Raw genomic sequence first — 27,509 nt, 5'->3', positions numbered from 1 at the left:
GACAACCACAAATCAAAACATATAATACCTATGTACAACCACCAATTACATTGAGTCTAACTAGCAATTGTGTAAAAAGGTAATGGCAACTGAAAATTTAGAATATTCACATAATGATCTTACAATTTACCAAGCACTAGTAAATATTTTTTATAAATATAAAATTAATAATTTTATTTTTACAATGACTTTTGACACTACAAAAATAATGACAAAGTTATTGAATTAATGTTGAATTATATATTTGTTCTATTAAATGGAGATCATTTAATATTATATATGTATGTTATATTATTAATTTAATAGCTCAAGATGATTTGAGTATGAGTAAAGATGCGATATCAACAATTAGATATGTCATTGCATAAATTTTATCATCTCCATCACGGATGTAAGCATATCATGAATTATGTAAATCAATAGAGTTAAGATGAAAAAAATTAAAAATAAATGTTAAAACAACCATAAACATGATATGCTTACATCCGTAAACCAATGCTCAGATATGTACTATTTAACTACTTGTTTAATTTTGTATAGTCTGATAGAAATCAATCATATTTTAAAAGATTATGATATCATAATCCTTTCTAAAATAACTCTAGACAAATGGAACAAAAATTTTAGAAAATATTAGAATGAAATTCTTTTACTTTATATAGCTAAGAAAAACTTTTATTAGATGTTATTAATGATAATTTATTATTACCAAAATTGTTAATTGCAAAGATGATGTTAAAGAATTTATATTGGAAATGTATAGTATTTATGAAAATAAATATGTAAGGATGACACAAAGTCCAGAACCCAAGGTAAGTTTTGATAGTTCCAATAAAACAAAATCATGTATATAGTAGCTCTTGCACAAAGGTAAGAACTCTGTGGGTCAGAGTTCAAATTATAATGAGTTTTATAATTATATTAACAGCAATCATTATTCAAAAATTGTTAAATGATACGGTGATGAGATATTAGATGTTTTGGCATAGTGCAAGAAAGTTTTCTTGTGCTTGCCACCATAGTCCAAGATCTACTAACTCCTTTGATGTTGACTGTAGTATTAGATTCCGCTTTTAGTGTAAGTGGATGCATGGTGGATGATAAATGATCCAATTTAAACTCAAACACAGTTGATGCGATCATGTGAATGAAAAATTGGGTGAAAGTTAACTTCAAATTATAGAATTAGGTCGCAGAAGATATCTTCAAAGAATTCAAGAATCTTGACGTTAATGACGAGTAGATAATGATACATATATCATACTTATATTTGTAATTGTGTATTATATAAATGAATTTATTTGTAATATGTTATAATATTTTGTATTTTATAACTACGTTATTCTTCCGTCACAAGTGAGGAATTATCAATAAAATGTTTAAGGTACTGTCCTCGGTTTTAGTAATTAGAAAATAATTTATGTTTAAATTTTTAAATAAAAAAAATAAAAAAATTATCTTAATAGGTAGGCCTAACCTTGCCCATTACTGTCTCTAGACTGTTGCATTTTTAACCCACCGATTAAGTTCTTGATCTCATTAATGGGATCCTTCAATAGTGGTTCTTGGCAAAACTCTGATTCTTGTATGAGTTGTATTAATTCTAGACAAAACTCCTAAGTTTAGGTACGTTCAGCCACTCTAGATCGCCGCTATGATACCACTTTATAAATTCTTATTCAAAATTAATACAAGGCCAACAGAGAACAAAGAGAATTAATAAAGAAGATAATGAATAGTATATTTCTCATGATTTCCAAATCGTCACATGCAACTTTTAAAAGATTCTTTCTCATAACTAATAGCCACGTGAGCTATCTTTTCTACCGTAGTAACAATTTGCTTAAAACTGAATTAAAAACAAATTCAAACAAAATGCAAAATGACAATACAAAACTGATCGCTACAAAATGATCTCATCTAGTTTACTGAAATTGTGTGTTTCGATCAACCTCCTGATTTTTAATCAACGATGTCGTATCTCTTCCTCCTTCCCAATTCGAATTCATATCATAATATCAATATCAATTTGATTGAGTATTGTATGAATAGATTAGAACTTGGGGGGAATATCGAAACAATTTAAGAGTAGATTTAAATATTTTTTATTCAATTTTTCCTTAATTTAAGAATGAGTATAGACTTAAGGTGTTAAATGGGTCGAATTGATTCACGACCCAATTTCGAATTGGGTCTTAGTCTTAAATACAAGACCTGTATATTACTCTGGTCTGTTACTGTTTTCATAATTAATTAATTAATAATTATAATATAAAATTTATTTTTTATTAAAATTAATGAATTATCCTACAGTTAGTTTCCGCGTATTACTGTAGGGCCGGCTCAGCCCCTAAGGGCCTCTACTGTGCGAGATATAGCATATAATCAAGTGAATTCATCCTCTTTTATATTGGCAGTTGACTCAGTCCAAATGGAAACCGTAAAAAGGAACCCTAGTCAAAATGGAGTCGCTTTCTGACACCCAACTTTCTTTTGATACAATAAAAATATATATATTAAGTCCCTTATTTGATCAGGAATACTCTCCCGAAATTTCTCCCGATCTCTCTCAAACTTGATCGACTCTCGGCGTTGAGGTATGTAGATTACAGGTGTTTGCATAAACTTTTATCTTTTCTAATCGATTTGTTGCTTTATATTCAGATTTAGAGAAGCTAATAATCCATTTTTAGTAGAGTAGATAATGTGAATTAAATGAATAATGGATTTTGTACCAATACAATTATATTAATTGGTATCTTCCCAATCACTATCATCCTTTCCAGACGACTAAAACCATGCCTTTCTGGGAGCCCTTTCTGTCTGCTTTCATTACAGTGCTGTTATATGCTGGAAAAACAGAGAAATATGGTGTTTGAGTGATGATCTAATTCAATTCTACACTAGATTTAGAGTTTTATTTTGTATCAAGTATATTCTTTTAATTCTAATTTCATGCCCATTTGAGGGTGAACCAAGTAATATGTTTATAAATTTTTTTGTTGAAATTTTTTTATAATTAAAGGTAGATATAAATAACTTATCTTTATCGTTTTATGTAATTTGAGGAGAGGTTTAAATAATTTTTCATCCATTTTTTCTAATTCAAGGATGGCCTGACCTTCTCTCAGAAAGACACAGCTACGCCCGTAGAAATACAGGGTGTGTTATTTCTTAATGTAGAATAAGTCCACACGGTTTTAATTCTTAATTGAAGTCGAATTACGTTATTAATTCATAAATGTAACATTTTTCTCTTGTTCAATCTTACACTACTCTCAGACTTTCTTAAGTAAAATTTTGTTTGGTGCGTTTCAGAAATCATTGGAGAGTCTGTCGCTGCTTTGATTTCTGTGTGTTAAGGTTAGCATTTAAAATATTTTCTTATTTGCTACATGCGTGTGCAAACTAACTAGGTTTATATATATTGTTATTATTAATATTTTTTGTTGGGTACATTAGCATAGTCTAAGCCAAATAAATAATTTTGGATTTGCCTGCCAACTTTCTCTTCCCATCTTCTCATAGATTTCCTTTGTAGTTAAACTTGGGTTTAGAATTTGTTGTTTAGATAGATGGAATTGAATTATTAAAAAACTCATGATTTATCATTTAATTAAATTTTATAAGCTTTTGCAGTGTCATAAATTTCTTTTGTGTGACAGTTCTCAACCCGGTCAAAATTCATGGGGCGAGACAAGCTCCTTGATTCACTAGATGCGTTAGTGAAAAGACTGATCGAGCTGTCCCCTAAGTTGAATCTCCTCGAAACTTCTGTTCTAAATGGCCAAGGTGTACCAATAAATCAATGGCAGGGCAAATTGGAGATTTTTATCAAGGCTATCGACGGAAAGATTAACGAGAAAAAGTCCCAGTCTGACTGCGATGTGTGGGTGGCCGATGTCCAAGTGTTGGCTGCTGATGTGGAGGAGATACTGAATGAGATTGCTGGAACTCAGACGTTGGAAGAACCTTCAAAAAACTGCTTTCTTTGTTTCACATCTAGGAAAAGAAAAGCTGTTCTTACAGTTAATGATGATCTGAGAACCAAAATATTCCGCACAAGCAGCCAAATGGCCACACTCGATAACAGGAGACGTGAAATTGGACTGCAAGTGAGAGATTGGATACCCTGTTCGGCTCTGCGTATCCCTCAGTTTCCGAATGAACAACTTCCACCTAAGTAGCACATAAACTTACAATAAGATGTGTTTCCACGTTTCGAAAACGTTTCCATTTTCTAAACACCCCGAAACTTGTAGGAAACGTTTCGGATCATTTCAAAATTTTTGAAAAATTTTGAAACACATTTATTTTAGAAGAAAAAAGATAAAATCGATTAAACACATATCTTTTATATTTTTAAACCGAAAATATCTTTAAATCTCATATTGAATTCATCTCCTCTCTATTTTTTGATGTATTACTCATCTCTTCCCCGACATATAATATAAATTGGTGTGTATTGTTGTTTTTTACTTAAATATCTACATCCGTTTACTTAAGAACAATTTACAATAGGTTCTATGATTCTATTTTATAGTATTTTTTCTCTTCATTCTTTTTTTATTATTTATTTTTATATTATACAAGTTTATGTATTATTATTATAAAAAATTTAGTATTTATAAAAAAACTCTTATATTTTTTATATTTATAAGTTTTCTCATGTTTCTGTTTCCTATATTTTTTAAAAAATGCGTTTTCACGTTTTTCCGTTTCCGTTTTCTTGCTACATAGACCTCCACCTCAGAACAAGAACAACCTCCACCTCCGGAACAAGAACAACCTCCTCCGGCACAAGCTTAAGTTGAGATTCCTCCAGTTCAAGCTTGTAATGATCCGGAACCTAATTCCAGACCAGAAAAGAGGCGACGATTCGACAAGGATTCGGAGGTACTATTCAAGGCCAACTCGCCAACACAATGAGCCTTTGCCTGAGACCGGACGGATCAAAACTGATAGTAACCCCGAAATACACGATTCAGAGGATGATATTCAGATCTTCTGAATTATAATACTATATCTTATGGGAGATCCAGAGTGCTTGAAAGAAGACACAATTGGTGGGGGGAATATCGACTTCAACTGGAGCAAGGAAATTTGTGTTTTCTAACGTCTGCAGTTTTTTTTTTTTTAATGTTTTTAATAAATGTTAATCAAGTGTTGTGTTTCCTTTTTCATTTTCATGCGCTTTTGATGGAATAAATGTAAGAGACTTTGGTCTTCTTTTTCATCAATTCTTATCAACTTTTGAACAGCTGCTTCTCTTTATTTATGTTTACTATGAATGGTTTATGTCATATCAAAAAAATGTTTGTGAAAAAGCAGGGGACCCTTTGCAGAAAATTTCATGATACACTGCAATCTTGATGAATATATCCGGTTCTACTTTACAGTTTCTTAAGATAACTGGGGTTTGCATATGGACAATCACCAGTATTTTTGGTGGGTACATAGCATAAGCAAGCTAAATTAATAATTTTGGATTTGCCCGCCAACTTCCTCTTCCGATCTTCTCATAGATTTCCTTTGCAGTTAAACTTGAGTTTAGAATTTGTTGTTTAGATAGATAGAGTTGAATTATTACAGTGTTAGAAAATAATCCAATGATTAATTATTTAATTAAATTTTATAAGCTTTTGCAGTGTCCCATCCATGTATGCTGACTCCCTTAGCACGTTGATACCTACATTAACATTGAGACAGGACAAGGAGTCCCCTGAGATGAAGAAGCTTGCAGTTATTGGTAAAAGTGGCATATATCAAAACTTTCCAACGTTTTCTTTATTCAAGCACATTTTCCCTAACAATGTGGAGGTGATACTGGATGAGATTGCTAAAAGTCAGACTATCACGGTCAAGAAAAATTTAATGAAGTCTCTCATCCCTGCATGTTTAAGTGGTTCAAATACCATTACTGCTACAACATTTGCTAATAGTCTCAATTCCAGAGTAATAATGACAAGTAGGTGATTGGAAAAACTCAATACGAAAAGAACTATACTGGAATTATCATCAAAATCTGTGATACCGAATTCAGCAATCCATTGGACCCTATTCATCCAATTGAGAGCGATTGCACTGGAAAAACTCCATACAACATTTGTTGTATTTTCTGAGTTTTTGGCCATATATAATGTGTGCGTAGGTGTTTAACTTAAATCTTTTTACTAATATATAAGACGCCGTTATACTTTTCCATTTCTATACACTCTCTGAATGAGGGTTTTTTTATTTAAATTTTTTTTTATCAAACACTGTATTTTTCTCTCATTAGTATCCCCAGATTAGGTCTTTCGTCAACAAATTAGCATGCTGAACCATTTTTAGTTGCAATTATGAATGTTGTCGATCAGCATATGATAAAATTCAACTTAGACTGTTTAAGATAAGAAAATGAAAGAGCATGTTGCTACAAATTGATACAAATATGAGAATTCTCTGCATATACTGTTCATGTAACACTCACATTGATGTCTCAAGAGTGAAATAGTATTTATTTATAAGTAAATGATATAAGCATGATTAAATGTGACTTCCGAGTCAAAGTTTAAGTTTTGGGTGACACATGGCTGTGTATGGAGAGGTCATGCCCATGATCATGTCACGTCAGCCGGAATTGAGAGGCTTTTGTGAATCTGTAGGAGAAGTCACAGAGATTAGATCAATGGATTATATCAAAGTCTGTCTGTTGTGCTCTATGTTTAGTCGATCAAAATGTTTTTGACAGGCTCAGGTAATGAGGGGTAAAATTCAGGTGTGGCGAAGGGTTATGCTTTTCTAACCTTCAGAACTAAAGAGTTAGCTTCTAATGCCATTGAGGAGCTAAACACCTCTGAATTTTAACGGCCAGTTTCTTCTTTTGCGGGGGAAAAAGATAAAGTGCTCAACAGCTGAAGCTAAGCAAAAATTGTTCATTGGTATTTAGTAATGTTCCCAGAAATTGGGGTGAGGAGAATATGAGAAAGGTTGCGACAAAGATCGGGCCAGGAGTCATTTCTATTGACTTGTTGAAGGCATGTCCATCTTAATCTTTAATATTGTGCCTCTGCTAATATTATAACGTAGTTTATTGCAGTTGTAAGTTATGCTGTTGTTTATTTATAATCTTTTGCTCTCTGCTCATAGTAATGGTTTGTAATTTATTTCCTCACATGTATGTGCTATTGATTGAAGTTCTTTTACTTTACAGGACCTGCAAAGTTTCTGTTGGAATTGCGGATTTGCTTTTGTTGAGTATTATAATCATGCATGTGCAGAATACTCGAGACTAAAAATGTCTAACCCCAAATTTAAGCTTGATGATAATGCTCCAACCGTGAGCTGGGTTGACCCTAGAAATGCATGCTGTTTTGCTGCTTCTAGACACATTCGTAGATTGTACTGGGCCGAATTCGGCATGGCCTGCCATGCTAGCTCACAGAATGGTAGGGCCCACGGCACAGCCTAGGCCCTATGGGCCATGCCTCCATGGGCCTTTAACAAGCCAGCCCACTGTATTATATATTTTTTTTCATTAAGTGGGAATTGCAAAAGTCTTATGAAATATATTTTTTCATTTGACTGAAAATACTATAAACAGGTCTTTTCTCCCTCATTTTGTAACACATCAAAGAATCAAAATTCCTATTATAATTGTTAGAGCAACTTTGAAGAGTAATCAAACTCCGTTCACCATTTGAGTTAATAGAAATTTCTATTTCTATAAACTTTTTAGTTTAAAAATTATTATTCTATTTTTTTCTAATAGAGTTAGGATTAGGATAATAAATAGTTATTTGCGTGATTATATACATGTCTAGGAATTCTATTTAAAAAGATTGGTTTTTAAGGATGTTTTGTACCCACTAGTTTTCAAACAAACACAATGAATGATTTTAATATCATTTATAATATTATAATCCAATAATTCGATTCACTATAAGATAATATCTACTTTGAATATATAGTTTATCATAAGGCCAAATGACTATTTCCCACCCAAGGTTTGATGTTTTCTCAAGTTTCCACCCTTTAACTATGGAAACACCAAACACCAACCCATGGCCGGTTAGATTTAACCAAACCCTAACGCCTGAAATTTTTATCTCCTTTTGCCCCCCTAAACTTTAAAAACTGAAATTTTTCCTCAGCTTAAGTTTTAAAAAATCACAATTTCACCCTAGGGTTTGGTTTTGAAATCTCCGACGACTTCTCCAGCTCCGTTGGCGACGACGTCTCCCTCCCGAACCATCCTCTCCTGTCGGCGATTCATTTCCTCCCATTTGGAGATCCGATCGGCATCGGAGACGTCTTGGGAGACGAAGAACTTCGTCGGGAAAGACAGATGGTGAGGTCTTAATTAGACTTTAACACAAGCACGTATGGTTGATAATCAGTTGGAGATTGGAGATAAAGTTGGATATGAATTAGTTATCCATATTTATGATATACAAATAAAATGACATAATTGAAATATAATTAATATTAAAATATAACTGAATTAATGGTATTGATAACATATTATAAATTATTAAAAAAAGGGAAAAAGATAAAAGAAAGATAAGAGAAGATGAAACTTACTAAGAAGTTACAAATGCACACCCATAACTGTGGGGTGGGAGGGTGTAATTACAAACGTTTCCCACCACCCTATAACCAATGAAAAAATGACTTATTGAATTACCACAGCCCTTCATTTAATGTTTTTCTATACGCATTTTCTTCTGTCGTTTAATGCATCGAAACATTTTCCAATCCATATCCCAAGCTTTCCTTTCTTCATGTGCTGATAATCTTTACACAGGGAAAGTCATTTCATAACAAAAATGAGTATAATATTAATGACAACTATTGAATAAGTTTTACGGTCAAATTCTTTTGTCTGTGGGGTTTAAGTAACTTATTCTCATTTTTTCTAATTTAAGAGTAGATTTAATTTTTTGTATTCAATTTATTTTAATTTAAGGACAAGTCTTGCCCTACCTTACTAAGACGAAGTCTGACCATCAAGTCCATGGTGTGGTTAATTCCTAATGTAGAATGGGTCCACACGGTTTTACTTCTTAATTGACTTACAACATGTTTCATGGTGTATATAAAATTGTAATTTCATCCCAATTTTACCCATATTTTTCTTGTTGACTCTGACTTTGTTTTTCGTTGAGGCACTTTGAATATTTAAATGGCCAAAGGGTTATTTCCCGCCCAAAGTATGCTGCATTCCCAGGTTTTCTTAAATATGCTTTTTTCTCTTTTAGGTTGGGTGGGAAATAGTCCTTTGGCCTATTTAAATTTGCTTTTTTCTCTTTTAGGTTGTATTTATCAGAATCTTAACAAATATTTTGTTTGGTGCGTTTCACGAATCAGTATCAGTGAAGAGTTCCTGCTTTGAGTTCTGTGTGTTAAGGTAAGTATTTAAAATATTTTCTTATTTTCTGCATGTCTATTCAAATTAGGTTTATATATATTGTTATTATTAATATGTTTGTTGGGTACATTAACATAGCCTAAGCCAAATTAATAATTTTGGATTTGTCTGCAGACTCCTCTTCCGATCTTCTCATAGATTTCCCTTGTAGTTAAACTTTGGGTTTAGAATTTGTTGTTTAGATAGATGGAATTGAATTATTAAAAAATTTATGATTTATCATTTAATTAAATTTTATAAGCTTTTGCAGTGTCATAAATTTCTTTTGTGTGGCAGTTCTCAACCCGGTCGAAATTCATGGGGCGAGACAAGCTCCTTGATTCACTGGATACGTTAGTGAAAAGACTGATCGAGCTGTCCCCTAAGTTGAATCTCCTCGGAACTTCTGTTCTAATTGGCCAAGGTGTACCAATAAATCAATGGCAGGGCAAATTGGAGATTTTTATCAAGGCTATGGACGGAACGATTAAGGAGAAAAAGCCCCAATCTGACTGCGATGTGTGGGTGGCCGATGTCCAAGCGTTGGCTGCTGATGTGGAGGAGATACTGAATGAGATTGCTGGAACTCAGACGTTGGAAGAACCTTCAAAAAACTGCTTTCTTTGTTTCACATGTAGGAAAGGAAAAGCTGTTCTTCCAGTTAATGATGATCTGAGAACCAAAATATTCCGCACAAGCAGCCAAATGGCCACACTCAATAACAGGAGACCTGAAATTGGACTTCAATTGAGAGATTGGATGCTCTGTTCGGCTGAAATTGATATGCTGGGTGAAACTGATATTCTGAGTATCCCTCTTCAGTTTCCGAATGAACAACCTCCACATCCAGAACAAGAACAACCTCCAACTCCGGAACAAGAACAACCTCCTCCGGCGCAAGAACATAAAGCTCAAGTTGAGATTCCTCTTGTTCAAGCTTGCAATGATCCGTAACCTAATTCCAGACCAGAAAAGAGGCGAAGATTGGACAAGGATTCTGAGGTACTATTCAAGGTCGACTCGCCAACACAATGAGCCTTACGAGTGTGCCTTTGTCTGGGACCAGACGGATCAAAACTGATAGTAACCCCGAAATACACGATTCAGAGGATGATATTCAGATCTCCTGAATTATAATACTATATCTTATGCTTGAAAGAAGACACAATTGGTGGGGGGAATATCGACTTCAACTGGAGCAAGGAAATTTGTGTTTTCTAATGTCTGCAGTTTTTTCTTTTTTTTAATGTTTTTAATAAAATGTTAATCAAGTGTTGTGTTTCCTTTTTCATTTTCATGCGCTTTTGATGGAGTCTTCTTTTTCATCAATTCTTATCAACTTTTGAGCAGCTGCTTCTCTTTATTTATGTTAATTATGAATGGTTTATGTCATATCATAAAAATGTTTGTGGAAAAGCAGGGGACCCTTTGCAGAAAATTTCATGATACACTGCAATCTTGATAAATGTATCCGGTTCTACTTTACAGTTTCTTAAGATAACTGGGGTTTGCATATGGACAATTACCAGTATTTTTGGTGGGTACATAGCATAAGCAAGCTAAATTAATAATTTTGGATTTGCCTGCCAACTTCCTCTTCCGATCTTCTCATAGATTTCCTTTGCAGTTAAACTTGAGTTTAGAATTTGTTGTTTAGATAGATAGAATTGAATTATTAGAGTGTTAGAAAAAAAACCAATGATTAATTATTTAATTAAATTTTATAAGCTTTGCCAGTGTCCCATCCATGGATGGAGACTCCCTTAGCACGTTGATACCTACATTAACAATGAGACAGGACAAGGAGTCCCCTGAGATGAAGAAGCTTGCAGTTATTGTTAAAAGTGGCATATATCAAAACTTTCCAACGTTTTCTTTATTCAAGCACATTTTCTCTAACAATGTGGAGGTGATACTGGATGAGATTGCTAAAAGTCAGACTATCACGGTCAAGAAAAATTTAATGAAGTCTCTCATCCCTGCATGTTTAAGTGTTTCAAATACAATTGCTGCTACAACATTTGTTGATAGTCTCAATTCTAGAGTAATAATGAGGAATGACCTATTGGAAAAACTCAATACGAAAAGAACTGCACAGCCTAGGCCCTCTGGGCCATGCCTCCATGGGCCTTTAGCAAGCCAGCCCACTATATTATATATTTTTTCCCCAGAACATGCCGAGCGGGTAATGCCCCTGTGGCTGGTCCCTTGGACATGCCTAGCTGCTTCTCAGGTTTCAAATAATTCCATGGCATCTGTTTTTTGTCTGTGGAATAATGAATTTAGTGGCAATACATCATTTGATCATTACTGGATTTTCTCACTATCCTCCCATTTTTGTTTTGTTGCGACATTGGAAACCTTGAGTCCATATAAAACTCATGTTGTTTGTCCTTCATTTCTCCTTTCTCCATATCTTGATCATTGCATTATTTGATTTTATCACTCAATACATAGGTATGTTTTTTTTCTTATTACAAGAGAGATGGCATTTACTTGCATGTTTAAAAAGAAAGGGCTATATAGTATACATGATTTACCTATAGATTTCGTTGTATATGAATCTTGATGTTGTAACCCTTCTCCCCATGACAAATCTTGTATGTAAAGCATTTTGGTTGTAATTTGTTTGCTTTAGTGTGCCTTGAAAGGAGGTTTATCAGCTCGTGTAGACAAAAGTTGGGCTCTGTTTTATGGGATCATGATTTCAGTCCTCTCTGGACTTTCATTACTACTCATCCAACCTTTGTCTCTCATCTCACATTGACTTCCGCTGCAGTATTTAAAATAGTTATACTTGTTGCTTTTCTTTATTTTCAATCGCGAGGTCATATCTAGCATGATGATGTCATTTCCTATCACCCTTTCATATAATAGTTAAATCTGTAACTTGTGAGTTGCATGCCTAGTTAACATTTCTGCTTGTTAATTATTATTGTTTTCTTTTTCAAACTTTGCACTTTCTTAATTTCTAGCTTGCAAATTATAATGCCTTTTCCCTTGAGCTTGTCATTTTTATCTTTTTACGGTTCTTTTGCATATGTATGACTTGGCTAAAGTTGAACTTGGTGTAATTTTTAATGTAGGCAACAGCCTGGAATGCAACAACACGCACCGCCACTGCTGCCCTGAAATGGCAGGGGTGGGGCTTGGCAGTAGCTCCAATAGTGGAAGACACAACCATGACAGTGGCCGTGGACGTAACTGGTATAACCTCTATGAATTTTAAATGCATTACCATGTCATGCAGCTAGAAACGGATGATATGAATGAAACACTCCTGCAATCAACTTTTAACTTTCATTTGGGCTTATCTCTATGCTTTGAATACGAGGAGCTGATGTGTTTATTACTCATGGTTTTTGAGCAGTTAAAGCTCAATGCTAAACCCAATCATATCTCTTGTTAGTTTCAATGTTTTAGAGTTTATCTAATTGGAAAGATCTGATCAATGGAATTATCTTGCTACATATCAAATTCATTCCCAGATTCCATTTTCATCTTATTTAATCCTTATCACGAAAGCTATACCTTTTTTACTGCAGTAGACATCAGCCTTGTGTTTTAATGAGTAATGTTTTCATTCGTCCAGCAGATGTTGGGGAACATGAAAGGCAGCAATCTGACATGTCAACTCAAATCTTGGCAGTTTGATCGTATCCCTAGTGAAGGGATTAAAGAAGATAACACAATGAGTTCTCATTGTGTATAGCTATAACCATCTTTAATCCCTAGTGAAGGGATTAAAGATGCCGAAGCGACAACCTGTTGCAGACCTGCAGAATAGAAAATTCAGACCTGTAGAACAGAGAATTCCAGCAGAAGAATGCCTCCAAATAGATTTCCAGAATACTCAAGATAGCATATCTCTCACAGGAGAAGTGTCAAAATAAGATCCACAACTTCCAGAATGTAAATCAAACCAATTGTAATTCAATACTTAATGTGAAGGGAAATAACAGCATCACAATGTATGATTACAGAAATTAAATCAGCCAATGCAAGAACAATTCAATTAATTAAAGCAACAGAACAACAACAAATAGAAGGACACAGCAACAGAACACTAAAGCAATTAAGTTAACAAAGAGCTCCTAAGAATTTAATCAACTCAAGTCTTCTTCACCCCGTCTCTTCTCTTCATACTTGTATTTATAGGCAGCCTTTCTCCTCCACTTTCCTCATGGCTGCCTAATTTCTTGCTCAATCTTCTGCACACGTTGGCCTCTCCCACTAACCCATTTCCTTTGAAATGACCAGGGACACTTGCAGCCACTTGTTGCACTTTCTCCACTTCCAGCATTTCATCTGAATTTTCCAGAATATCCTCATCGGCCTTGCATCTCATGATACTTCCAGCTGGATCATCTTGTGGGCTGCCCTTCTGGATTTTTGTTTTGGGCTTGCGAAAATAAACTCTGGACATGAGGCTTCCATCACAACCTGACACATCTCTCCTTTTATTTCGTCTGTGAGGTTTTGGTTAGTGTCATTGCTCGACAGAGCTCCGATGGTTGGTGCACCCACAACCGCAACTTCACCTCTTTCGTTAGTCCGTTGACAAAGAGGCCTAGGTACTCTTGTTTCGTAGTTTGTTGCAGTATGAGGTTGCAGAATTTGTCACATGTTGTTCGTGGGGCTTATTTTGGGACTGGCAGTAATGTTGATTTTGGTGGTGACTGGAATTAACTGTTTTCTGTTCAACGGGCGTGGTCTGTTTCTCTTCAATCACAAACAACTTATCTTTTATTGCTAAATTTTCGAAAATGTCTCTTCTAATTTTTTGAATGAAAATTTAGATAGCCTCTACTCCAACTTTTGAAACTGCTTCTTCAACTCTTTGATTTCTTTTTCCACAGTTTCCGTTCTATTCTCCACCTTGTTAACCATAGGCTTGAAACGAGGTTTTGATACCAATTGTGGGAAACTTCTTTATTAAAGGAAAAGATTAGAATTAGAATGAAAAGGATAAAATCTTTGAAGTTCTGTGAAAAAAAGAATTCTGGAAATGCAAGAATAATAATATATCGTTTACTTTATCAGTGTCTTGGTTTATTCATTTTTAAGAGTATTAGAACTTTTTTTTTATGTAGTTTAATATGTGCATAAATGTTGGACAATAAAATGTTGGAATATGATTAATGAGATCATGAACATGGTTAGCGAGATTATTTTTTGTTCAAATGAAGTTATTATGATAATTGGAATATTAAAATGAAGTTATTTATTAATTTAATGTGAGTAACAACAAATTAGACCAGTAGTATAGAATTCAGTGTGAGTGATAAACAATCCACTTTTTTTAGTCTTAATGTCATTTTATTATCTTGTTAGTAAATTGTTCAATTTAATTAGATGAACTAAAGCTTGGTTCAGTTGAAGAAAACAAGAAGAAAAATTGTCATAGACAGAAGAGGCAAGAGAATCATTGTCGAAAGAGGCAAGAGAGTTGTCATCGACTTCATAGACTGAGTTGAGTATTTGGGAATGAAAATCAATTAAGGGTGAGTGGGCAATTAGCAAGACTTATAAGAAATAAAGAATAAAGAACAACGACATGTCACAAACACTTATACCGCCTCAAGAGAATACAAAATGTCAATAGACTTTTTAATTGCTTTTTAAGTTTGACTTTTGTTTTGTGATATTTTTAACATAAAACAATTTTTTTATAATTTATTTAATTTAAAAATTTAATTAATTTAGTTTTAAATTTTAATTAACAAAAAATGAATTGAAATTACTGATTTCATAATATTCAAACTGATTTTACAGGTATTGTGTTTTTTAGATTAATTTACTGTTTAACTACTAATTTGGTTTAGTTTTTGAAAAATTTTAAACACCCTTAATTACTAACTTGTCAATATCTCAATAAAATTATGATAAAATCTACTAATTTATTCATTAATCATAACACAAATCCATTACACATTCTTGACACTTCATCTAACCATGGTTCCAATATCTTAATACATACATTATCACAAACAAATTACAATTTCATAATATCATACGTGATCATATCAAATTATTAAGAATTCATTCAAGAATCGATAAAACATGATAATATAAGCCTCCTACTTGTTCTCCTAGCTAGACAAATTCGATGCTAAGTTTTTCCTCTCTTCTTCTTCATAGGGAAACGATTTTTGTTGTTGAAATTCTCAGTTACGCCAAAAGCACTCTCTCTTTTAATATGAGATAAGAACATAATGGTAAAATTATAAGATAACGGCCTAATTTCCAATGATAATGTATCTTTCATAATTTTTACAAACTAAAACCACATGCATGAGTTTAAATTTATCACACATGATTGTGCATCGCATGAAAAATTCATATGTGATACATTACTTATTTATCTAATATGACATTGAATAAACAGTTGTGCCTAAAATATTTAAGAGTATTAATGATAATAAATTTATTAAAGTTCATTGTGAAAAAAAATATATGTATATATACACCAACTATTGTAAGATCTATTATTTAAGATTTTTTTTAAAATTTAATATATCTAAATTTTATAAGTTTTTTAATCTTTCGCAGTTTTCTAGAATTTTTTCAGTTTTTGTTTTTTTTTTTTTTTTTTTGCATTTTAAAGTTTTTAAATTTGAGTCATTTGTTTATTTAAATAAAATTTAGAAGCATGGATTTCATTATATAACTATGTATAACAATTGTTAACTGCCCCTTAGATATTATTTTAAAATTTTTGTTCTCTAAATATATTTTTCGAATTCAAGTTCTCTAAATAATAAATCAAGTTACAAATAAGTCAAATTAAATAACGTTTGATTTGAGTTCAGTTCGATAACATACATATAGTGTTTGAGCTTAAGTTTATTAAATTCAGTAAATTTTTTATTTGACTTGAGTTGAAGCTTGAAATGAAAATAACTAACTTATGTTCAACTAAATTATGAAATAGTATTGGGCTGTTAAGCAAGATTTAGCTGGCACGGCCCAACATAATGAGGTCTAAACGGGTCGAACTTGAATCCGTACACTGACCCTCAACTGATCCAGGTGGGAGCCGCTTCTTAATCCTGCATTTAACTTCTCTCTCGCCAGTCCTGCACTCTCGCTCCGTTCTTACTCAGTTCCTTCTCCGATCAGATATACCCTAATCTCATATTTAACGCAATCGCACGGCTAATATATTTGAAAATAATTCTACATCGCTCTATAACAGTTCTCTCCGTGTTTATAAGCTTCAACAAATCTCCATCGTCGTCGATCGGCTTTATCTCCAGTTTTTTTGTAAGTCTTATTACTCTTCAAATTTATCATTTTTTTAATGAATTTATCTGGTGTACTCGAAATTTCGCCTTTCAATTTCTCCAAATTGCGCATTGTAGGGCTTTTTATTTTTCCTTTTATATCTGGAGAAATCGTTAGAGTGCTGATGTATAAACAATGAAAGCAAACAAAACAGAAAAATCGGTTCCATTACTGTTATTCTAAGGATATCCTTGTGTATGCCCATGGATATTGGTTTATGAACTACTAGATGAGGGCATGCCTTCAAATATTAGGTAGTGAAACAAAAGTTTTATAGTAGCTTGGAAATTCAGTTATCGAAGAATGAATGACAGATGAAGACAGGTTGTTCAGTCTAAGGATTTTTAACGGTTGGATATCGATACTTGTTTACTTCTAAAGTTTCTAGCTTTGGATGGTCATTTTTTTTAGAATGGTTTAGAAGGTTGTCATTCTATTCACGATCATGCAACTTTACTAACTCTCATTTTCTTGAGCCAATTTGATGCTGGTGCTAAATTATGTAAAACACATGTTAATTTGTGCCTTTATTGTGTAGAACCATAGGCATTTGTTTCAAGAGATAGTTTCTGTTGTTTTCCGGTTACTTTATATTTGATGCTGTAGCTCAACACATAGTTAATATGTGTGTTCATGTACTGCCCTGTAATTGGTATATCTTTATACCATGTGAAATAGATTTAGGTAGAACTGTTTTATTTTATAATCAGGAAGACCTAGAAAAGTCTTATGTTGCTTTATTTTTTTTTCAAAAAAGCTTTTTAGGTGCTAATGTTTGTCAGTTAATCCTAATATTGATTGTTATTTAGGTATCTATCTGGGATTATAGTTAAGATGTTGAGAAATTATGTTGAGACGCGGTTAATTTAATCCCAATTAATGTTATAAATAAAAAAACAGTTTACAAAATTCTCTGCTTTGCCCTTGTGAATATTGTATATTAAATTTTCGAATATAGGATTAAAAAATGGCCAAACGACTATTTCCCACCCAAGGTATGTTGCAATCTCAAGTTTCCACCCTTTAACTATGGAAATACCAAACATCCACCCATGACCGGTTAAATTTAACGAAACCCTAACCCCTGAAAATTTAATCTTATTTCCCCCCCTAAAAGTTTAAAAACTAATATTTTTTCCTTAAGCTAAGTTTGAAAAGATCGCATCCCCCCTCTCCCCCCTCTCCCCATAGGGTTTATTTCCAAACCCTTTCACTTTCTTCGACGCCATCGCCGACTATCTTCCCCCCCCGACGGTTTCTCTTCCACCGACGGCCCCCTTCAACTCTACCCCAACCCATTCGGCACAAAGAGATGTCGTTTGGGAAGAGAAATCGTCTTCCCAAACGATGACGACTGGGAAGACGAAGAATTTTGTCTTCCCCGACGAAGTTCTTCTTCTTCCACGGCTTCTCTAATGCCAATCAGACATCCAAATGAGAGGAAAGAGATCGCCGGAAGGAGAGGATACTTCGGAAGGGAGAGGCCGTCGGCAATGGAGCCGGAGATTTCAAAAAGAAACCCTAGGGTGAAACTGCGATTTTTTAAAACTTAGGCTAAGGGAAAATTTTAATTTTTAAAGTTTAGGGGGGCAAAAGTAGATTTTATTTTAGTTTATTTTTAATATTATAGAGAAAATGACAATTTTACCCTTACCACTATTAGGGTTTCGTTAAATTTAACCGGCCATAAGTGGGTGTTTGGTGTTTCCATAGTTAAAGGGTGGAAACTTGAGATTGCAACATACCTTGGGTGGGAAATAGTCGTTTGGCCTTAAAAAATACCTAACCTAACACCTCATTTCTTAATACGATAGGTTAGGTTTTTTTTTAAATTTCGTAGGTCTTAAGTACTCCTTTCCGTCCCAGGCCTCTCGGCTTGTCTCCGTCTCCAGCGTCTCGACTCCTATCCTCGGCGGCGTTTCGAAGTATCGGTGAACTCTCGTCCCCCGTTCGTCGGTGAATAGATGATTTGTTCGGCACTTTGGCTTCATCAGTACATCGACAGAACGAACTCTCCTCCTCTTTGGCGTCTCAAACTCTCGGTGAAGTCTAGAACAGCCGTCTTCATCAGTGCATCGAATCTGGGACGTTATTCTTCATATCCGATTGAGAAATGAGAACTTTTCATCCGATTTAGAATCTGATAATACGAGTGCTGTAGAGAATGCAAATTTTTTTTTCTTCTCTTTAGTATTTAGTACTTGTTTTTGCTTTCCTTTGCTTTCTGCTTGTTGGGTTATGTCTTTTGAGCTTGTGATTTTGTGGTCCTGATGACTGTTTCCATGGCTTCAGCCTCTCTGCATTTGGATTTGGGTGATAAATATTTGCATGAAGTCTAAATAAGATGATATATTCTCAATTAAATTGGATGTAGACTAGGGCTTCCTAGGGCGGTGATGTGCGGTGGTACTTTGTAAAGTCCCTTTGCTTCCCAATGTTTGTTTTGTTTTGTTTAGTTTAGTTTTGGTTTGGTTTTACCAATGTGAGAGTTTTTGTCTTTCTGTTGAGTTTGAGTTTTGTTGGGTCAGTGAGCTGTTAGTGTGATTAGTTGTTTTGATTCTGATTTAGGTAATGCATTGAGTTCTTTTGCTTTTTAATGGTTACTATTTGATTTTGTTTATCCAATGTGGAAATTTCTGTAATTCTGATTTAATGGTTAGTCTTGATTTATCAATGCTCGTTTTAATTATATGCAGAATGATTCTTTGCATATATTGCTTTAATGTAGGTTTGCAAATACTTCTTGGAAGCAGTGGAAAAAGTGTGAGGTTGCTGTATTTAAAAAATATATATATATAGGTTGCTGTATTTTTTATAAAAATTTTTGTATTTATAAAAAACCCTTATATTTTCATATTTATATGTTTCCCCAAGTGTCCCTTTTTAATATTTTTGAGAAAATGTGTTTCAGCGTTTTTGTTTTGGTGCTATATAGTTGTTGGTACATATGGAGTTAGTTGTGGTTAGTTAGCTCATTTTTAATAGATTTATATGGGGAATTTCATGAAGCATGAGAAACATTCTTGCTGATTTTTTAAAATTTGTAGCTTTTGTCTGTAATTTTGTTAATATTCAATGAGGAATTTTCTTTTGAAGGGATTTGATATATACAACTTTTTGAAGAATAAGAAGGTTCATTTATTTAATTATTTTGAAAGCAATTTTTCTATGTGTGTTTGTTAAGGGAAAGAGCTTAAATTTATGTTTCTTTTTTTTTTAATTTCTGAAAATGCAACAATGGTTTTGATCATTAAAGTAAAATTATCTGCATTTTTAAATTTGTATTTTCTTGTTAGCAACAAATGTAGTTTATAACATTCTAACTATGTAGTGTTCAGTAGTGTTTTTATGGGCTCATTTGATGGTTCTGTAGATTGATATTTTCACACTTTCATATGCTAGTACAAGTTCTTCCGTTCATGTGTTATCTTTTTTTTGAGAAATTATGCTATTTTTCATATGCTGTCAATTGCATAAATATCATGAAATTTTGCCCAAGTATATAGACAATATCTAGATGCACTTGCAAAGGCTGCTTCACCTGTACACCAAATGCTTGCTTGTTAGCATTTTGTTAAGTATTTGATCCTATATGAGAATTTTATTTTTAATAGCACTAGTACGATCTATTTGTTAATTTGATTGAAAAATTGAAGTTATTAGTTTACCAGGTAGAGAACATAGGTCTGACCTGGATGCCAAACACTGACTTATGGAATGATTTATGAGGTTTTTACTATGATTTTTATTTTTTGTAATTCTCAATTGGCGGATTGGAACAAGTCCACAAATTAGTTTAAATTATGTTATTTGAGTAGTATTGCATTATGCACTTTCCAGTTCCTCTTGAATGTTCATATCCATTTGTGTGATTACCTTTTTTAAATTTGGCCATAACTCATTAATATAAGATGGGAAACAGAATATCATAACACTTGTTTGAGTCATCTCTTTTTATCCTACATGTCAAGTTGGAATTAAAATCTTGTGGAGCTTTTGGGAAACCAATAGAACTAAGATGGAAGCCATTTGTTTGTGAAAGAATGATGAAGCTTAGCTCTTGGTGGCATTTGCATTGCGTGAAAATTGTATAGAAAGCAAATGAAAAAGTTAATATGATTGTTAGAGAATCTACTTTCTTTATTTGAAATCTAATTAAATAATTTTTCTTTCGTTTCTATATAAAATAACACTCTCTCTTCATCTCATCCAACCAAGCAGACCCTGTAGGCTCTCTAAATTATAAAAGCTTGAAGATGAGGAATTTGCAGCTTTCACTGAATCAAACCCAAAAGATAAGACTACAAACTGCTCTTGAAAAGCTAGAGTCTTTCTCTTCTAAGTCCAACTCTAACTCCTGTGTCACAGTTGCTGATAGCATCCACATTTACGAAAATGGCATTCTGAAGTTAGCATTTGTTCCCACTCTCATAATTCTTTTCTTTTATGATTATATATATTATCTGGATTTGATAAAAGATAGGGGTCTTTTCTCTTATTATATAATTATTTGTTCTTGGGTTAAATGGAATATAGGGGCCATGGAACATCAGATCGTAAGGGTGAGCTGGTTGCAACAGTTTGTGGAGTAGTTGAGCGAATCAACAAGTTGATATATGTGCGGACTTTACGTTCCAGGTAATCAAAATTTACTAGGCATAATTAGTATTTTAAATGAATCAGTTAGTGAAACTTGATGTTAATGCTTAGCTGTTGATTATTTTCTAGATACAAGCCAGAGACTGGAGACATTGTGATAGGACGTGTTATTGAGGTAATACTGACTAATAGTGCTCCTTCCAACATTTTTATTACTGCCAAAAAGAAATTTTAATTTATTAAATTGTATTAAAAATAAATTTCTTTGATATGCTAACCTTGTTGAATAATCATTGGTTTTTTTTAGGTTGCTCCGAAGCGGTGGAAATTGGAAATAAATTTCCAACAAGATGCAATTTTGATGCTTTCTTCAATGAATTTACCTGATGGAATTCAGGTAACAGATTCTGTTTAATTCCAGCTTAATGGACCATTGAGTGATATATACATTCAAATAGTTTGTCCTTGGATATATTTTTAGTTTTTCAAAATAGAAAGAGATACCATACCTATAATGATTAGGTTTATGAAAGTGAACGGTTATTGTCTTTTCCTTTCTTTTGGGTAAAAATGTCTTTATTATAATCTGCGCTTTTACCTCAGTCATGTCATGGAACCTGTAGTTTTTTTCCTCAAGATTCATCTCTCTTATGTTTCATAACTGATCATTAAATGGCTTAACTGTAGTTTTATCAATTATGGCTTTAGGAATTTATATCGGAAATCTTGTTGTATGGGTTTAAAAGAGTTTGAATCAGGCTTGTTGTTAGTCTTTGGTGGTTTTGATAAGGATTGTGGTCATCTTCCTCATCACTTTGGCGTTTTAGATATATTTGACAGATTACTAGTAGTCTATGTTGAAGCAAAAGCTTCATTTCTTCGGAAAAAAATTGCACACAAATCGCTCTAAGAGAATCTGTGTAGCAATTTTATATTATTTGTTTAAAGAAGAATTTGGTCTTCTGTGTTGTTTTCAGCTTATGAAGGCATACAGTCTCATAGTTATGAATGGGGATTGATTATACATTTATTTCTACTTTTAGTATATCTTATAGTTGCTCTCATGATGGGGGTTGTGTATCAATCCCTTGTAATCCTAATAGTCTGTTCATATCAATGGCATACATTTTGTTTGTTTTTATCAAGGTATCCCCAAACATCCATAATAATTTTGCATTGTGGTTTCTCTTTATTGTAGAGGCGGAGAACTGCTGTGGATGAACTAAATATGCGCAGTATTTTCACAGAGAATGATCTTGTGTGTGTGAGTGCTTTGCTACAATCTAATTTATTGTCTGGTATACTTTGTGCTGTTAGAAAGGGAAAATGAACGAATAGTCTAATATGACAGGTAACTTTCTGTTTTTCAGGCTGAAGTTCGTAGTTCCCAGAATGATGGCAGTTTACAACTCCAAGCAAGAAATCAGAAATATGGAAAGGTATGTTATATTTATTAATTTCTATATTCTACTCGTGCATGTTGCAAACTTCACTGGTGCTTTCATTTACATATCTAACATAAAGAAGAAGAATGTACATGTGAAAGGAACATATAGGCAAAAGACTATCAAATAAAAAATATTGCTAAATGAGTAACCTAATGGGTTTTCTTTATTGGCTTAAAAGGAAAATAACCCTTGAGAAAAAGAAACTGTAAATCAATAATGCCTAAAGTACCGATTTCTAGGTTGACAAACAGTAACATAATTCGATCACAACAATATTGATTAAGAGATTCATTTACTTACAATAAGTTGGATTTATTTTACTGTTTTCTTGACTTGCCATGCTTACATCATTATATACAAGCATTTAGATTTTCAATAAAACTATGTGTACCAATTTTGCGTATATAAATGGGTATACAGTTATGTGTCATTATGAGATTGAGTGATTTTGGTTAAGGATAACTAATGGTTAATCATGTGATGATACATATAAATATGTATCTATTTATATACTCAAAGTGAATACGTATAATATCTTATATTTGATGCATAGTATTGCTCTTAGATTTTTCGTAATTTTGATGTATCTTATATCAATGTGTATAAATATACGTTCAGCTTGAGAAGGGCCAAATGCTGAAGATTGATCCCTATCTAGTGAAGAGACGGAAACAACATTTTCACCACCTGGAAGAGTATGGAGTTGACTTGATACTTGGATGTAATGGGTTTATCTGGGTGGGTGAACATGTCGAAACCAGAGATAAGATTGTAGCAGATCAATTAAATGATTCTGAACAGCCAGCAAAGAAATCTGATGGAATTACCACGGATCTTGATGAACAAGTTGAAAATCAGACCCCACCCGAAACTAGGCAAAACATATGCAGAATTGCTAATGCCATTCGTGTCTTGTCTACATTGGGCTTCAATATAACTTTAGAAGTGATCATGGAAACAGTGAACTTGAGCAAGACCATGAATCTTGACGTTCATGAGATGCTTGGATCTGAGTTTTATGTTCTCGTTGCAGAAAAAGAGGCAGAAAGGCGAAGCTCATTTAGCAAGAGAAAGAGGTGATTTTGGCATGAAGTCTCAAACCAGATGTTTGGAGAATGTTGGATGGGTCTTGATTCGATGAGAAGTGAAAAAGGAAGAATTATTTGTGTTCAAGTTGTTAGCTTAAATGTAACATGTATTAACCTTGTCCTGTTGTCGTTATTTATCTTTAGAAGTAGATGGCAACCAAATTCTGGTCGGTTAGTTTGATCTGATGATTTACACATCAAAATTTTTTAGTAGTCTGATCGGGGCTCAATAAATTTCCTCCAGGTTTCGCTAAAGTACAATAGAACCCACAAATATTAGAATGTGTTTCAAATAAGAAAAAGTTAGCTTGTGTTTCGCTATTTCAATGAGTGCAAATATGAAAAAATATAACATCAAGAAAATTATTTCTCAAACAAAGTACCGAGCCATCTGTATTGCTTTCCCTTTGAAACCGCATTTCTCATAGAATGCTTTATTGTCAACGCGGCAATCAAGAATTACCTTGTAACACTCCATTCCATGTGCATGGTTTGTAAGGAATTTGATTATCTTCTTTACCAATTGCATTCCTCGCGCACTGGTGTCAACTACAACACCTTCAATATGCCCAACTTTTCCACAATTTCTCAGAAACTTCCTCTTGATGAACATACTCCCAGTTGCGATAATTTTCCCAGAATGATTATCTTCAATCACACAAACAATCTGATCATCACCATAAGCACTGAGTTCTTGAAATCACTCTTCGAATTGCTTGTCAGACACAGAGTCACAAACACTTAGTTGCTGCAATAACTCAATGAAACCCTTGCTTTTGTCAGTGATCTCTAATTTCCGGACTTGAAATTTGTTTCCCTCATTGGGTAAGTCAGTGTTCTGCATTCTGGTCAACCTAAGTTCTCTATCTAATAAACTAGTAACTGCAATTTTCCAATCAGGCGAACAAATAGATTTATTAGTGCTGTTAAAAATAAAATTCTAATAAATGATCAAATAATTGACAAAATCCTAACAAGCAAGCATTTAGTGTACATGTGAAGCAGTCTTGAAAGTGACTTAACATATTGAATATGTACTTGGGCAAATTTCCGTGATATTTATGTGATTGACAGTGTATGAAAAATAGTATGTTTCGTACGTAAGAATGTTATAAACGACATTTGTGGCTAACAAGGCAATACAAATTAAAAAATGTAGATAATTTTAATTTTACTATAATTATCAAAACCAGTATTGCAATTTCATTTAAAAAAAGAAAGGAGAAACATAAATTGAAGCTCTCCTTTGACAAACACACATAGAAAAGATTATATTAGAAATGAAAAGGTTAAACCCTCTCATTCATCAAAAATGTATATATATCAAATCCCTTCATTCCTTGAAAAGAAAATTCTTCATCAAGTATTAACAAAATTACAGACAAAACCTACATATTTTTAAAATTAACAACAATGTTTCCCAAGCTTCAAGAATTTCCCCAAATAAATCTATGAAAATGAGCTAAATACCCACAACTAATCCCAGATGTATCAACAATCCTACAATACTTTGTCAGGATTAAAAAAACTCTGCAGAATTCAGAAAAAAGTTCCTCTAAAAGCACTTAAAAGAGCATCTGTACATTTTGCTATATGAAAAAACAGGAAATAATTTAGAAAAAAAGGAAAAAAGATGTGAGAAATGAGAAATTGATCTGCCGGAGATGGACTTATTTATGTCAATGCAGCAAAAAACAATTACAAGGGAACAGTTAAGTAAAAGGGCAAGAAGCCCTCAGTTCCTTCTCTATAACTTATATGCAATCAAACATTGGTGACAATGTTGAAAGATGGCAGCATAAAGGTTAGGCTCTTAGGAAAGCTTTTCCCTACCCGAAAAAAAACTTCAATTCCGTATCCTCTAAACACATCTAAATTCACAATATGAATTTTTATAGCAATCTATACTGTAAGGAGAATCTTCTGCTAATATCAAAGTTGCTTAAATTTAAGCATGTATTCTAATATAATGTAAAGCATAGATTCTTTCCTCCTAGAAATCCAAAAAAGAAGATGAAAAAAAGGTACATCACTCATAAACATGAAAGCATATACTAGGAATGCCATAAAACGTTATTGAAATCGTATTTAGTTACAAATACACAACTTCTGAATCCAGTGTAAAAGTATTAGCATTAATTAAATAATCATTAAATTTAATAAATAATATCTCCACAAAGCTAATCTAGCCAATATGAAATGATACTATAGTGTCAAATATCAGGAAAAAATCTTAAAGAAACTCTATTCAACTTTAAAATTGAACTCATATCTACCTTTACCAGCCATAACCATATCATAACTTTTCAAAGACATCTCAATCATGATCATTTCTTACAATAAAAAAATTATAGTTTAGTGCCTATAAACATGCTAAAACCCAGGCAAAAGATAAAAAAGTTGACAAATGAAAATCCACAATGACCCATTAGTTAGCTATAGTAAGTAAATATTTAATATTAAAATCCTCACAAAAAAGCACATGAAGCACCGTCTACTTAATTACTTCTCAATATCCGTCTTGATCCATGCCCATTTCCTATATCGTACAATACGATAATACACACATGTTGCACTCCTCAAAAAAGCTAAATCCCAGTTGGAGTATATATATATCCAACACAAGTAATCAACAAACGTCCCATTGGTTAGCTTTTATGAACAACATACTAATTGCAGCACCTACCAAGAAGATAACTCCTACAACAAAAAGTGACTAGAAGTTCTAGTGTTTGCTTCAACAACCAAAACTAATAATGTTTCAATTCGTCGCTTGTTTCAATATGCTGAAGCAAAACCACCATGGGAATAACTAGCCTCAACATTTTAAATAATTTTGACTCCAAATTTCAAAGTGGAAGAACCACAAAAAAAAAAATCAGATCTACCTAGACAACTGTAATCCATTACACACTGAAATCAAACAAACTAAACTCATAAATCATCTATACTCCACTCAGTTTGAATTAAACGAACAAAAATTGGAGCAAACCATATAAAAATGATATTTGTTTATATTACATTCATGAAAAAGAATGCAAATATAGGTGAAGAAAGAGAAAGTACCAGGTGGAAGAAGACAGCAAACCCCTAGCAGAGGAAGCGTTAGACTGGGTGGTGGTCTTGAGAAACCTAAACCGAAAAAAGAAGAATTAGCAGGTTAATTTTATTTCTCCGTGTCCACAACATAAACTAATTTTTTTATACATAAATAATAATATATTATTATATAAATAATATTATTTTATATCTAATTTTTAATTATTTTATTATATAATAATATTTTATTATTTATATATAAAATTATATCAAAAAATTGTTTACACAGTAATCCTGATGTGATTTTACTTTTATTTTCGCAGGGATTGAATTTGATTTCGGTCAAAGGTGTTTCACAATTTTTGCCCCAGTTTGTATTGTAGGGAAATAATTTGAAACTTTGAAATTCCATTAGTACCCCTTTGAAATGCATAAGTGATAAGATGAGTATTGTTATGTATACTTATTTTTTGATACACAAATATATATATATATATATATATATATATATATATATATATATATATATATATATATATATATATATATATATATATATACAATATTATTATATTTTTAGGTATTAGTTTATCTTTAAATAAAAATTACTTAATTATTTAATGATATACATCAAATGTGTATCATTTATATATAAAA

General features: G+C 32.8%; 3 protein-coding genes and 1 pseudogene across 12 annotated transcripts; 3 read left to right on the top strand and 1 right to left on the bottom strand.

The window, feature by feature from the left end:
- Window positions 1–2,425: 2,425 nt before the first annotated feature.
- Window positions 2,426–5,260, top strand: LOC123217561. 5 transcript variants are annotated; one of them, XM_044638665.1, is made up of 5 exons: window positions 2,453–2,597; window positions 3,319–3,363; window positions 3,640–4,183; window positions 4,741–5,050; window positions 5,088–5,260. In XM_044638665.1, the coding sequence occupies exons 3-4, from the start codon at window positions 3,687–3,689 to the stop codon at window positions 5,009–5,011; spliced, it is 768 nt and encodes a 255-aa protein (XP_044494600.1). In that variant the 5' UTR covers window positions 2,453–2,597; window positions 3,319–3,363; window positions 3,640–3,686; the 3' UTR covers window positions 5,012–5,050; window positions 5,088–5,260. The 5 variants fall into 5 exon arrangements, 3 of the variants coding, with proteins under 3 accessions (XP_044494600.1, XP_044494581.1, XP_044494591.1); XM_044638646.1 differs by having other exon boundaries at window positions 3,666–4,183; window positions 4,741–5,260; XR_006502499.1 differs by lacking the exon at window positions 3,640–4,183 and having other exon boundaries at window positions 2,426–2,597; window positions 4,741–5,260.
- A 3,989-nt stretch (window positions 5,261–9,249) lies between these two features.
- On the top strand, window positions 9,250–10,556 carry LOC123217586. Of its 2 annotated transcripts, none has more exons than XM_044638678.1 (2): window positions 9,250–9,391; window positions 9,689–10,555. In XM_044638678.1, the coding sequence occupies exon 2, from the start codon at window positions 9,710–9,712 to the stop codon at window positions 10,343–10,345; it is 636 nt and encodes a 211-aa protein (XP_044494613.1). In that variant the 5' UTR covers window positions 9,250–9,391; window positions 9,689–9,709; the 3' UTR covers window positions 10,346–10,555. The 2 variants fall into 2 exon arrangements, with proteins under 2 accessions (XP_044494613.1, XP_044494620.1); XM_044638685.1 differs by having other exon boundaries at window positions 9,307–9,391; window positions 9,663–10,556.
- Window positions 10,557–16,457: 5,901 nt separating this feature from the next.
- Window positions 16,458–24,131, top strand: LOC123217521 (exosome complex component RRP4 homolog). 5 transcript variants are annotated; one of them, XM_044638625.1, is made up of 9 exons: window positions 16,458–16,657; window positions 18,519–18,762; window positions 20,900–21,086; window positions 21,215–21,316; window positions 21,407–21,452; window positions 21,585–21,674; window positions 22,476–22,535; window positions 22,648–22,716; window positions 23,344–24,131. In XM_044638625.1, the coding sequence occupies exons 3-9, from the start codon at window positions 20,935–20,937 to the stop codon at window positions 23,803–23,805; spliced, it is 981 nt and encodes a 326-aa protein (XP_044494560.1). In that variant the 5' UTR covers window positions 16,458–16,657; window positions 18,519–18,762; window positions 20,900–20,934; the 3' UTR covers window positions 23,806–24,131. The 5 variants fall into 5 exon arrangements, with proteins under 5 accessions (XP_044494560.1, XP_044494531.1, XP_044494547.1 ...); XM_044638596.1 differs by having other exon boundaries at window positions 16,462–16,657; window positions 22,476–22,541; XM_044638612.1 differs by having other exon boundaries at window positions 16,462–16,657; window positions 18,498–18,762; window positions 22,476–22,541.
- On the bottom strand, window positions 24,078–26,873 carry LOC123217602 (annotated as a pseudogene).
- Between the last annotated feature and the right edge of the window lie 636 nt (window positions 26,874–27,509).

Source organism: Mangifera indica, chromosome 1 (genome assembly GCF_011075055.1).
Source record: "Mangifera indica cultivar Alphonso chromosome 1, CATAS_Mindica_2.1, whole genome shotgun sequence".
In the NCBI taxonomy this organism is placed as follows: Eukaryota; Viridiplantae; Streptophyta; class Magnoliopsida; order Sapindales; family Anacardiaceae; genus Mangifera; species Mangifera indica.
This window is presented reverse-complemented; position numbering and strand designations above follow the sequence as displayed.

What these genes read in the sequence shown, in the direction of transcription:
- LOC123217561 (XM_044638646.1), top strand. Translation starts at nt 3,687, where the DNA reads ATGGGGCGAGACAAGCTCCTTGATTCACTAGATGCGTTAGTGAAAAGA. An exon ending in AATGAACAACTTCCACCTAA is followed by an intron (nt 4,184 to 4,740) that starts GTAGCACATAAA and finishes CTTGCTACATAG; the next exon opens with ACCTCCACCTCAGAACAAGA.
- LOC123217586 (XM_044638685.1), top strand. Translation starts at nt 9,710, where the DNA reads ATGGGGCGAGACAAGCTCCTTGATTCACTGGATACGTTAGTGAAAAGA.
- LOC123217521 (XM_044638618.1), top strand. Translation starts at nt 20,935, where the DNA reads ATGAGGAATTTGCAGCTTTCACTGAATCAAACCCAAAAGATAAGACTA. An exon ending in TGATAGGACGTGTTATTGAG is followed by an intron (nt 21,453 to 21,584) that starts GTAATACTGACT and finishes GGTTTTTTTTAG; the next exon opens with GTTGCTCCGAAGCGGTGGAA. An exon ending in CAGAGAATGATCTTGTGTGT is followed by an intron (nt 22,542 to 22,647) that starts GTGAGTGCTTTG and finishes TCTGTTTTTCAG; the next exon opens with GCTGAAGTTCGTAGTTCCCA.